This window comes from Esox lucius, chromosome 5, assembly GCF_011004845.1.
Source record: "Esox lucius isolate fEsoLuc1 chromosome 5, fEsoLuc1.pri, whole genome shotgun sequence".
NCBI lineage: Eukaryota > Metazoa > Chordata > Actinopteri > Esociformes > Esocidae > Esox > Esox lucius.
This window is the reverse complement of record NC_047573.1, coordinates 26,224,254-26,236,341: the sequence shown is the minus strand read 5'-3', so window position 1 is coordinate 26,236,341 and position 12,088 is coordinate 26,224,254. Positions and strand designations below refer to the sequence as shown.

The 12,088-nt window shown below is 40.6% G+C and overlaps 2 protein-coding genes across 5 annotated transcripts in view; one reads left to right on the top strand and one right to left on the bottom strand.

Moving 5' to 3' along the window:
• Positions 1–3,382, bottom strand: part of LOC105030602 (BRCA1 DNA repair associated) — a 39,498-nt gene extending 36,116 nt beyond the window's left edge. For 2 of the 3 annotated variants that reach the window (XM_013133832.4, XM_020046846.3), the window contains exons 1-7: positions 2,781–2,860; positions 2,149–2,256; positions 1,905–1,958; positions 1,717–1,797; positions 1,407–1,495; positions 1,184–1,220; positions 910–1,037 (exon numbers count right to left, since the gene is read on the bottom strand). In XM_013133832.4, the coding sequence (XP_012989286.3) occupies positions 910–1,037; positions 1,184–1,220; positions 1,407–1,495; positions 1,717–1,797; positions 1,905–1,958; positions 2,149–2,256; positions 2,781–2,845 (562 nt within the window). In that variant the 5' untranslated portion in view covers positions 2,846–2,860. Of the gene's footprint in view, positions 1–909; positions 1,038–1,183; positions 1,221–1,406; positions 1,496–1,716; positions 1,798–1,904; positions 1,959–2,148; positions 2,257–2,780; positions 2,861–3,287 lie in introns of those variants that run through there. The other variant, XM_020046845.3, reaches the window with a different exon arrangement.
• Positions 2,871–10,870, top strand: becn1 (beclin 1, autophagy related). 2 transcript variants are annotated; one of them, XM_010904552.5, is made up of 11 exons: positions 2,871–2,923; positions 3,363–3,496; positions 4,468–4,532; positions 4,645–4,703; positions 5,431–5,658; positions 5,903–6,097; positions 6,554–6,700; positions 6,895–7,044; positions 7,202–7,262; positions 7,871–8,013; positions 8,752–10,870. In XM_010904552.5, the coding sequence occupies exons 2-11, from the start codon at positions 3,370–3,372 to the stop codon at positions 8,918–8,920; spliced, it is 1,344 nt and encodes a 447-aa protein (XP_010902854.1). In that variant the 5' UTR covers positions 2,871–2,923; positions 3,363–3,369; the 3' UTR covers positions 8,921–10,870. The 2 variants fall into 2 exon arrangements, with proteins under 2 accessions (XP_010902854.1, XP_019902406.1); XM_020046847.3 differs by lacking the exon at positions 2,871–2,923 and adding an exon at positions 2,945–3,012.
• Positions 10,871–12,088: the final 1,218 nt, after the last annotated feature.

Genomic DNA, 12,088 nt, shown 5'->3' with positions numbered 1-12,088 from the left:
CTAATTCATATACCATTTGCAGGGTTTATGACTTTTTTCTAATGTGTCTTTCTATTGAGAACCAGCATTTTCAAAATTACGGCGATTGGCACATGCATTAGTGCTATTAGTTGTACATAGAACATTCGCTGACAATGGCAAGCTAATGTGTAGCATAGTAGTAAGAGCAGCCGTCTCTGCATCTCTGCAAGGTGGAGGCAGTACTTTTTATTGTTGTTTTTTTATGTGCCCACTCATTCAACACAACACTGTAGTTTCCTTCTAAACAATTCTGTAAAACTCATGAAGATGTAGATGCATATTCCCAGGAATCTGAATGAGACAATATTTACTAGGCTGCTATGGATAATTATCACCACAATTGAATGCGTTGATGGTTTTTGTTATAATATGCCATTAGGCAATGAAATTTGGTCCTGTAATATAACACATGGTGCAAAAACATGGGTGAATGATGTGTCTTGCTGTTGAGTGCCGGCATTTTTGCAATTATGTTGATTGGCACACACAAAGACGTAATAAATCCATTAACACAAGTACTTGCATGTTTGCATTTGGAAAATTAACTTGCAGTGCCAAGCTGCTGCATAGCCCAGTGGTCAGCGCAACTATGTATAACTCAGGAAGATCTAAACACATACCCCCACGAAACCGATAGAAACCAATGGTTAGGCCAGAACTATGGGAAAAACCGCAAAAGTTGGAGACTGCATGTTAACTGATGCCTTTTTTTTTGTTGTGGAATTAATAATTTTTTCTAAATGTATTTGATTGTTTTTATTACTATTTTAGTTATGAGAAAGGAATTTACACACGATTCTTGTCACTAATAATCCTTTTTATTACTTCATTATAATTTTTTTGGGACAACCCAGATTGGATAACAAAATAATAAAATAAATCTCAAACCTGCTACAGTTGACGAGCAGGACATTGGAAGGTCACCATGTCCTTCATCCTCATCATCGGCACGGTCAGTTTCCCAGACGTCCTCAGAGACATCACGGGTGGTTTTCTTTTGCACAGTCTCTGTGACACTTGGGAGGAGAGTATTTTTTGAGAAATGTAATAACATTATAATTTATATGAAAAATGAGACAGCAGATTAGATATGGACTGGGTTAGAGTAAACATCCGATTGTTGTAACTGGCTTTATTCCATTTTTTTTTTATTCATACAGACCTCATGTGACTCCTCATCTGGTACATTCCAGTGAAGTCTAAAAGGGATAGAATAAGAGAAATTGAGATGGGATTTTGGCTGGTAAAATTCCAGCCACATTAGGTTATTGCCTATTCTCCAAAAGAAAATGATCAAAAGCGTGTCACATGACATCTCCAACATTAAAGAAAGAAGACAAATCAGTTACACGCTTTGACCATGGAGAGTAAACTATACGGCTTACAGGTAGTGTTGGTGTCTTGCTCATAGGCCTGGACCAGATTCTGCAATCCCTCCACAAGTCTCTGGAAACCAGGGCTCTCCTGCAAACTCCTACACACACAAACAAAATGTATTCTTGAGAAATTACTGAGAGTTTCCATTGGACAAATGCAGACAGGTCCCTCACATTTGGTTCAGAAAACACTCCGGGCTCAGATAACAATTCTTTATTACCCATTTGTAAATTAGAAAAGAGGCAGAGTACAAAGTTTCTCTACATTTCCTCATTATGAAGACACTATTATGTTGTTTATCTAGTCAAAACACCATACCTTTTATTGATCTTTGTATTACAAACTGGACAGTTGGCCTCCTTTCTCTTACTGCTGTCCAAAAGCTTCATCATACAAAACCTACTCAAGAAGACCGCAAAAGATGAGTGCTTGTACAAATGAGTTATGAACTAGCAGAAACATGATTTTGGATGACAGCAAAAAAAAAAAAAAAAAAGCATACTTACTTGCAAAACTGGTGGTCACATTTTGTAGATACAGGTGTACTCATCAAGTCCAAACTACATAAAACAAAACCAAAGATCAAAATGGGAACAGGTTTACAATTGTCTACTTCCTAATGTTTCTAAGGCAAAAAACTACTTTAATTTTAAACAACATTTAACTATCGACCACACTAGTATAAGGAACATAAACACACTTATACACAATCATACGGTAATCGCTAGTATACTCTGCTGTCACACTCACCATATAGGGCACTGCAATGTATCCCAGATGACAGAGATCCCCCGTTTGACATCTTCAGCCTTTGGCAGTTTCATGGTGTACATGCACTCGTATGCAGCAGAATTGTAGCTACGTATGGGTGATTTCATTTGTTAATAACAACCCTGACAACGAGGCGTATTTATATTAACTTTGTAGCTTTTCATGAAGGAGGGTAGCTAGTTGATCTTCTCTAACAAGTAGCATTTTGCGGGTATGTTATCTATAAGCCTAGCGAAAAGAAACCCTTTGAGTTTGCTTATGATGAAGCAAACTAGTTAATTAGATATCTAACGTTAATCGTATAGAGTTGATTCATTTGTCAAATAGAGTACGAAATCAAGATAAACAAGACTATTATTTAATTGTAGGGATAGCTAACAAGCAGCCCGGGGTAGGTTATGTCACACACTTTTGTTGCTTTGGTTAGCATGCTAGCGCGGTTAGTAACACAACTCCAGTTGTAGAGTATAGATGGGAAAGCAAGTAATGTCATAAATTACGCTACTCTATGCTTTAAATACGATCACCAATATAGAAAATTAAGCTTGTTACACTACATCTGACAAAAATATTGACTGATTGCTCCATACGAAGGAAAGAGAACAACTTACATCACAGCCTTGAACGAGTTTGGTTTTCCCGCAACTATTTTGACACGTGACCCTACCCCGCCCATTGAGAGATGTCAACTTCCTTTCGCGAGGAATGGTATCGCGTCATATCCGTCAAAAACAACAATAAAGGAAGTAATTGGGTAAGAAAACTCTTAAGTCATGTGTAATTGTAAATAAAGGCGCATTTTCTGACACACTTAATTGCGTCTTTATGATGTACGTAAATATTGTAAGTCTTTCCTACTGACATTGTGTTTGTTGCAATTTAATGTAATCGCTGAGTACCGTATGTTGCTGGTAACAAGCTAACGTTCGTTAGCTTAGCTAGTACGGTTACTTGCTGACAAATGAAATGCCAAGTTGTTTATTAGCAAGCCAACATTCCATAGAATTGCACGACATATCCCTGCTATTTATTCATATACTCATAAAGTAATTTGAGTTTTTACTGAAGCAGAGATTTAACATACAGCACAGTTTTGTACCAACTCATATTTGGCTCACCAGTGCCACCATCTAAAGTAAACCAGTCACGAGTGTTGTTGGTCTGCCAGCTGAAAGCGTTCATTGTCTTTCCAGTGTTGATATGGAGGGCTCCAAGTCCTCCAGTACAACCATGCAGGTCAGCTTTGTGTGTCAGCGCTGCAGTCAGCCTCTTAAGCTGGATACGTCTTTCAACGTACTTGACCGTGTCACCATCCAGGAACTGATTGGTATGTTTACCTGAGTGTACAGTATCTCAAAAAAGTAAGTACAACCCTCACATTTATAGATATTTGATTATATCTTTTCATGTGAAAACACTGAAGAAATGACACTTTGCTACAATGTAAAGTAGTGAGTGTACAGCTTGTATAAGTACACCCCTAGTGAAAATTACCAAATTGAGCCCAAAGTGTCAATATATTGTGTGGGCACCATTATTTTCTAGCACTGCCTTAACCCTGTTGGGCATGGAGCTCCTCAACCTTCTGTTTGAGGATGCCCCACAGATGCTCAATATGGTTTAGGTCTGGAGACATGCTTGGCCAGTCCATCACCTTTACCCTCCGCTTCTTTAGCAAGGCAGTGGTCGTCTTGGAGGTGTGTTTGGAGTCTTTATCATGTTGGAATACTGCCCTGCGGCCCAGTCTCCGAAGGGGGGGGGGGGGGGGTCATGCCCTGCTTTAGTATGTCACAGTACATGTTGGCATTCATGGTTCCCTCACGTGCGCAGCGGTTTAGTCATTAATGGCTGTGTTGTGTTATTTTGAGGGGACAGCAAATGTACACTGTTATACAAGGTGTACACTCACTACTTTACATTCTAGCATAGAGTAATTTCCTCAGTGTTGTCACATGAAAAGGTATAATCAAATATTTGCAAAAATGTGAGGCGTGTACTCACTTTTGTGAGTTACATTATGTTGCAGATTTTGAGAGTGATACGAAGATTCTGTGTATGTTTGTTCTATGTGTGCATGCTTCAGACAAATCTACAGAGGAAGCGTTGTAGATGGGACTTGTGAATCTGTGGGAAATTCTCCATAAAATACTCTGTGTCCTCACTCATTATCATTTTCTCAAAACTTATTGGAGGAGGTCGGAGTGGAGGATCCCCTTGCTTTTTCATCTAATATGATCTGAGATGAGAAGAGATGACTTGAAGCATATGAAATTGAGTGTGTCTCTCTTGTCCCATCAGCTCCACTGGTCACAGTGACACCCAGCAAGCAGACAGAAAGCAATGAGGAGGAAAATGTTCCAGAGGTGAGACTGGGCTGGTTCGATCTGATGGAAAAATAACCATAGCGTTACCTTCCTTTAAGAATTATGGGTCCTAAACACTATATGGGTTCATCTTTTTCCTCCTTTCCTCCAGGAAACCTTTGTGGAATCAAAACAAGATGGAGTCTCAAGAAAATACATTCCTCCTGCAAGGTAGCATATTGTTAACTTACCAATCTCCTCTGGCCTCACTAGACTGACACAATATAATGCCCTGCCCTCAACGTCAAAATCTTCCAGGTCAAAGGCTGTAACCAGAAGTCAATTTTAAGGCAGTCCCACACAATAAGTTGAAATTGCTGGGCTGGAAGGAGAGCACATTAGCCAGAATAGCCACCTTTTATACAATGTCTTCCCTGGTGCAGGGCTTTATACATTCCCATCTCATCACAAACCGAGGAAGAACGGGGTGTCATCCAGCCAAGAAGAGAGACAGGGAAGATTAGAAAAATATTTAAAAAATGAAAAGGGGACAGAGTTTAGTCTCTCTGATGCAAAGCCACACAGTCACAACCCAGTCTCCCCTAAATTCAGTCACATGACACAGGTATGACGGTACACTTCTCATACTCACTCACCATCCCAACTGTCACACCTTTTTTACAACACCAGTTAGTACAACATCTGAGTATTTCCATGTTTGGTTCGTTAGTTAATGAACACATGAGTTATGGACCCGTGTTGTTTGGGTCATGGCTTCATGTTTCTGTCTGGGTTTGGTTTTAGTATTAGTAGGGTTCACAGGCATCATGAACATGACGGCTTTCATAAAGGGTAGAAATCTTTCCGGACCAGGCGGTTTTGCTCCGTCTACATAACGTCTGAGTTTTAGGATGCTTGTATGTGTGGAAATGACTGGTGTCAACGTGTGTGTGTTTAGGATGATGTCCACAGAGAGCGCCAACAGCTTCACTCTGATCGGAGAAGCGTCAGACGGGGGCACCATGGAGAACCTGAGTCGAAGGCTGAAGGTGACCAGCGACCTGTTTGACATCATGTCGGGTCAGACGGACGTAGACCACCCCCTGTGTGAGGAGTGTACCGACACTCTGCTTGACCACCTGGACACACAGCTCAACATCACAGAGAATGAGTGCCAGAACTACAAGTGAGCAGTAGAATGCTAGCATGAGACTGTATGAGTCCACAGAACATAACACGGTTCCCTTAACATGTAACCTGTTTCCTTTGGCAAGGTTCACCCGCAAGACATACTGTGGGGTTTAAGAAGCATGTACTCTTTAAGCAACAATATGTCAGGATGGAATAACTTAGATAAGGTACATTGTGTTCTGAGTGGGTGTGTACTGTTTTTGATTTTCTTGTCTGTTGGTGTGTGCGTCGTCTGCCAGGAACTGCCTGGAGTTGCTGTCCCAGCTGCAGGAGGAGGAGGAGGACAGCCTGCTGCGGGAGCTCCAGAAGCTGGGCGAGGAGGAGGCGGCCCTGGTGGGGGAGCTGGAAGCGGTAGAGGAGCAGCGGGCGGCTGTGGCCGAGGACTTGGTCCAGGGACGTATCCACTCCCAGCAGTTAGACACAGAGGAACTGCAGTGAGTAGCAGCTGTCTGTTGGGAACACGGACAGATGACTCGACCCGTTCCCCAGTCTGAAAGCTTCTGCATGTTTTATTTCCAAATATTGGAGAGTACAAGGCACTTTGGCTGTGGTCATGCTGTCTCAACAGCATAAAAATGCGTCTTTCTCCCCCTGGAAACTCACGCAAACCGGTGGACTGTCGGGAGCAAAAGCGGGCTAACCAGGAGATGGTTAAACTTCGAATCATCCTATACTCAGTGAAGATATAATTCAGGTTCACAAATGAATCCCTCCTCCACCTCTGGTGTCCCGCAGGCCCCAGATGATACCGTCTAGATTTGATTTGGACCCAGTTGAGTCATTTAGCTAACGACGTGGGGTGATCATTCTTCGGCAAAATGACTTGTGAACGTCGATTCGGACCCTTTCTTCGCCAGTGTGTTGATGTGATGTAATGTTTGTCATCCCAGGTACCAGAAGGAGTACAGCGAGTTCAAGCGGCAGCAGCTGGAGCTGGATGATGAGCTCAAGAGTGTGGACAACCAGATGCGCTACTGCCAGATCCAACTGGACCGCCTGAAGAAGACCAACGTCTTCAACGCCACCTTCCACATCTGGTACGGACACGCTGACACATGCACAAGCACACACCAAAAACTCTCCTTTGTTTTGAAGAGGCGATTGGGTTAATGTTAAAACAAAGCCTCCGCTGTCTTTCACTTCCCTGTTGTCTGTCCCTATTGAATTGGGAACACTCATTTACGACGATAAATTAGAGAATTTATAATACCCGTATGTCTCCAATGGACAGGCACAGTGGACAGTTCGGCACCATCAACAACTTCCGCTTGGGCCGACTACCCAGCGTCCCCGTGGAGTGGAACGAGATCAACGCCGCCTGGGGTCAGACGGTGCTGCTGCTCCACGCCCTGGCCAACAAGATGGGGCTACGCTTTCAGAGGTTGTGGCATTACCGAGACACAATACAGGGCACACAGGCATAGACCCTAAACAGCACATGTGCATAAACATTTAATTACCCACAAACGCATGCACATTGACATCTTTGAAGTAATGCCGAAATAACGTAAGATGTCTTGCCGGTTGTCTCTCCGCAGATACCGCCTGGTCCCATATGGTAACCACTCTTACTTGGAATCACTCACCGACAAGTCCAAGGTAATGGTTGGCCGAAACAAGCCCTAATCCGTAAAAAAAGCATTTTACAAAAGAATGAGCTTCATACTTTTGACTTTGGAAGCAGTATCTGTTATGTTTTCTGTCTTTTGACTGTGTTATGAGCTGTAGTGTTTTGTTGCCTGTCTGTGACCTGAGAGTCTCATGGGCGAAAAGGAAAAACTAGAAAACTTTTTGTCACAAAAGAAAGGCTGTGTAGAAAAAGTGCTTTAGTATTCTTTTTTTTATATGTGTAGTATTAATAGTTTTCACGTGTCGTCACAGTACATGGGAACACCCACTTGGCAAGCAAAACGGTCTCCTTCAATTGCCTACCAACTACAATTTTTACTGCTTTTGCTAGTAAAAATTACCTTTCTAAGTTATTACTTATACTAAATGCCAGATAATTGCAGTTCCATTGGATGTGCTAACCGCATATATATTGCATTTGTAATCATATCTACATGTAATCAGTGTAATACATTTCCCACTTTCCCAAATCCATCTACTGTGAATAGAGCATGTTTAATTTGGTAAATTACAGCCTCTAGAATGCCAATAAATATATGTATTTATTTTGCATATTCTATTCTTTCCTATGTGTGTAGGAGCTACCTCTGTATTGCTCGGGGGGTCTGCGGTTCTTCTGGGACAACAAATTTGACCATGCCATGGTGGCCTTCTTGGACTGTGTGCAACAGTTCAAGGAGGAGGTGGAGAAGGGAGACACTGGGTTCTGTTTGCCCTACAGGTTAATAGTCTGTTAAACAGCATTCATTGAGACAATGTAATTTCAACAAATGTTTTGTAAATGTTTAATATTTAGTTGCTTTCACATTGTATTATTTAGTACACACGGTCAAATAATATTGTGGTTTTGGAGTTTTTCATCTTTAAAGCTGTTAAAAGCTAAAAGCCAAAATTATGTAAGTTTGGCATGTTATGAAGAGTTTGAATCCTTTCAAAAGTTGAAATATATTTTATATTAAAAAATGACAGACTCCCTTGTATCGTAACTTTATTTTCCTGCACATAACAAATTAGGTTATTTCTTTATATTTATGTATTGAAGAGGTACATGTGTTGGTGTGGATTTGTGGAATTACAAAACATTTGGTTTGGATGGATCTGCATACTTTATTACTTTACCTCGCAGTGGTACTGCCATTTATGGAAACCCTCTGGTTGTTAGATATTTTATTTTAAAAACACTCCAACTCAATTATTTTAGGGAGACATCAGAATCCCCTTTATTCGGCATGTACATGTACCTATATTCAGGATTTGACTAGATGTTATGGGGCTTCTAGTGGTTGGAACGCAATAGAACGCTGAAGCCCACACTCCTGAGGGTGAGACCATTGGCACACAGCGTCCTAACGTTGCCTCTTAGACAATAGTAAAGAAACATCTGTAGATTAGTCTGTCACATTTGTCTGGTCTTAGCGAAACACTCAGGTTTGACTTGTCTTTTTCTGTCCCCGGTCAGGATGGACGTAGAGAAGGGCAAAATTGAGGACACGGGTGGCAGCGGCGGCTCCTACTCCATAAAGACCCAGTTCAACTCAGAGGAGCAGTGGACCAAAGCGCTCAAGTTCATGTTGACCAACCTCAAATGGGGCCTGGCGTGGGTGTCATCTCAGTTTTACAACCGATAGAGGACGACGAGGACTTAGTCTGGGCTGGACCCACAGCTCCACTAAAACCACAAATGTTTTCTATTGTTCTATTCGCGGGCGTACTATTTCCTTAGTTCCTCTCAGATCTTTTTCCAAAAGGCTCAGTTGTTTTGAGATGATTGGGAGATGACTTGAGGGATGGAAATGAGAAAGGACTTCAAGATCCACCGAGGGGCGTTTCTTTAAAAAAAAAAATATATATATATATAGTTATCTGCCGGAAATGCTCCAATTTGTTAGAACTTAATAATATATAGAAAAACAATTTAAAGAATTACAAATAATTCACTTAAAGGAAAACTCTTGATTTATTCATCTTACAGTGCAATCCATGCATTTGGACAGTGACATAAGTTTGTTGTTTTGGCTCTGTACTCCAGCACATTGGACTTGAAATGAAACACTGACTAAGAGGTTAAAGTCCAGACTGACAGCTATAATTTAAGTGTATTTACATCCATGAACTGTAAATCATGTAGGAATTACACCCCTTTTTATACATAGTCCTCACATTTAAGTTGACAAAAAGTAATTGGTCAAATTATCAATCTTAAATAAAGATGTCATACACTCACCTGGCCACTTTATTAGCTGGACCTGCTTGTTAATACTAATAGCCAAACAGCAAAGCATGTGTCTGCAATTCAATGTACAAAGCATGTGACATGATTAAGGGGTTTAGTTGTTTGACCAAATATTAGAATGAGGAAGATGTATGATTAAACTCAATTTGGCCTTGGTGGTTCGATCATCTCAGAAACAGCTGACCGGGGCATTTTCACACACTTGATTTAACAGATTGGTACGATAAACAAAAAACATCCAGTGAGTGGCAGTTCTGTTGGGAAAAACAGCTTTATAAGAAGAGAGGTCCAAGTCATTCAAGCTGACAGAAAGGCCACATATACTGAAAAAAACACTGTCTGAAAGCCCTGTATCATTTAGAATTATTTCCTTTGTGATCAGCATAATCGAAGTGGTAAACTTAAAAAAAAAAAAAATTGCGTTCCAATCCAATTTTATCTCCTTATTTTGTTCCTATATTGAGTACTCAAACTATTTAAGTTCACCTAGGCTAGTGGTCATGATGGCATGATGATGAAACTGAGCTATCTATATACAAAGACCCTCTAAATGTGGATTGGTGAAAGCATCAGATGCCTGCCTGGTCCAATTCTTATTGATCAGTGCAAATGAAGGGAAGGATACTAGGTTGTGAAATTGATCTATTGAGATGCAGCACTCGAATGGGTTCTTATCAATGAAACCTGCTTACTGATATTCTCCATCAGCAAGGCTAGAGAGGAACATCTGGTTTCGTGATTATTTTCTGATTTTCTGACCCGCCACAGGCACAAGATAATGGACATTGTCCACATTCTAATATTTAGTTTTTTATACTGCACTGACAAGGATTTAATATTTTTTCAGTGTGCAATGGAACACATTCTCAATGATAATGGACCCGCATAGAACTCCTTATGTAAAGTAACTTCCTTTTACAAGGAAGTTACTTTATAATAGTACCAGCAGGTCATTGGTTGAGAGAAATAGGAGATTTTAAAGATCCCAGCAATGTAATACAGTAGAAGTCAGCAGGACATAAGTGTCACATTGTTCTGGCAAAAAAAATTTGACAACCATCTCACATGAAGCTGAAATTTCAATGCACTGAATGTGTATTTCATTACAAGTCAGAGATAGAGATTTTACATAGCAAAACCATTGATTTGGATGGTTGCTATTTCCTTTGAGTATAGCTGAGTTTGTCTCACTATTACCAGTTCTGCTTTTCTCTGGCATACTGTGCTGAACTGTGAGGTCACTTTTGACGATGTACAAAAATAATTGCAAATATGTAGTGTAATGTTTGACTTTTAATTGGGACTGCACAATTTGCAATAAATAAAGCCTTATTTTCAGATGCTACTTAATGTTTTGAGAATTTGCTCACAGTCATACCTGTTGAATTGTTTAAGTGCAATCCTGTAGAGTCTCTCACATTTATATATTTACATCATTTATATAACTTACTGTTTATATCTCTCACATGTATTACTCCTCTAACCCTTATCCTTGGTCCTGTTACCCCCTCCAGAACTACCATCTCCCCTCCGTGCAAGGCATCTACCATACACAATGCCTTAGGAAAGCATGGAACATCATCAAAAACTACAGCCACCCAGGCTGTGGTCTGTTCACACCGCTGCAGTCTGGTTGACACTACCAGAGCATCAGGGCACACTTCCAGACTCACAGTATTTTCCCTCAGGTCATAAGGCTCCTCAACCAGCAACAATGATCTATGATCATACTGATCACACATAAACATTCCAAATGCTCTGATGTCTTTCTATGTACATTTAATGTACAGGTACCGGTTCTAAAATTAGAATATCATCAAAAAGTTGATTTATTTCAGTAATTCCATTCAAAAAGTGAAACTTGTATAATGTATACATTCATTCCACACAGACATATATTTCAAGTGTTTATTTCTTTTAATTTTGATGATTATAAATGACAACTAATGAAAACCCCAAATTCAGTATCACAGAAAATTTGAATATTGTGAAAAGGTTCAATATTGAAGACACCTGGTGCCACACTCTAATCAGCTAATTAACCCAAAACCTTTAAATTGTCTCAATCTAGTTATGTAGGCAACACAATTATGGGGAAGACTGTTGACTTGACAGCTGTCCAAAAGACGACCATTGACACCTTGCACAAGGAGGGCAAGACACAAAAGGGCATAGCTAAAGAGGCTGGCTGTTCACAGAGCTCTGTGTCCAAGCACATTAATAGAGAGGCGAAGGGAAGGAAAAGATGTGGTAGAAAAAAGTATACATACAATAGGGATAACCGCACCCTGGAGAGGATTGTGAAACAAAACCCATTCAAAAATGGGGAAGATTCACCAAGAGTGGACTGTAGCTGGAGTCAGTGCTTAAAGAACCACCACGCACAGACGTATGCAAGACATGGGTTTCAGCTGTCGCATTCCTTGTGTCAAGCCACTCTTGAACAAGACACAGCATCAGAAGTGTCTCACCTGGGCTAAAGACAAAAAGGACTGGACTGCTGCTGAGTTACGTTCTCTGATGAAAGTACATTTTGCATTTCCTTTGGAAATCAAGGTCCCAG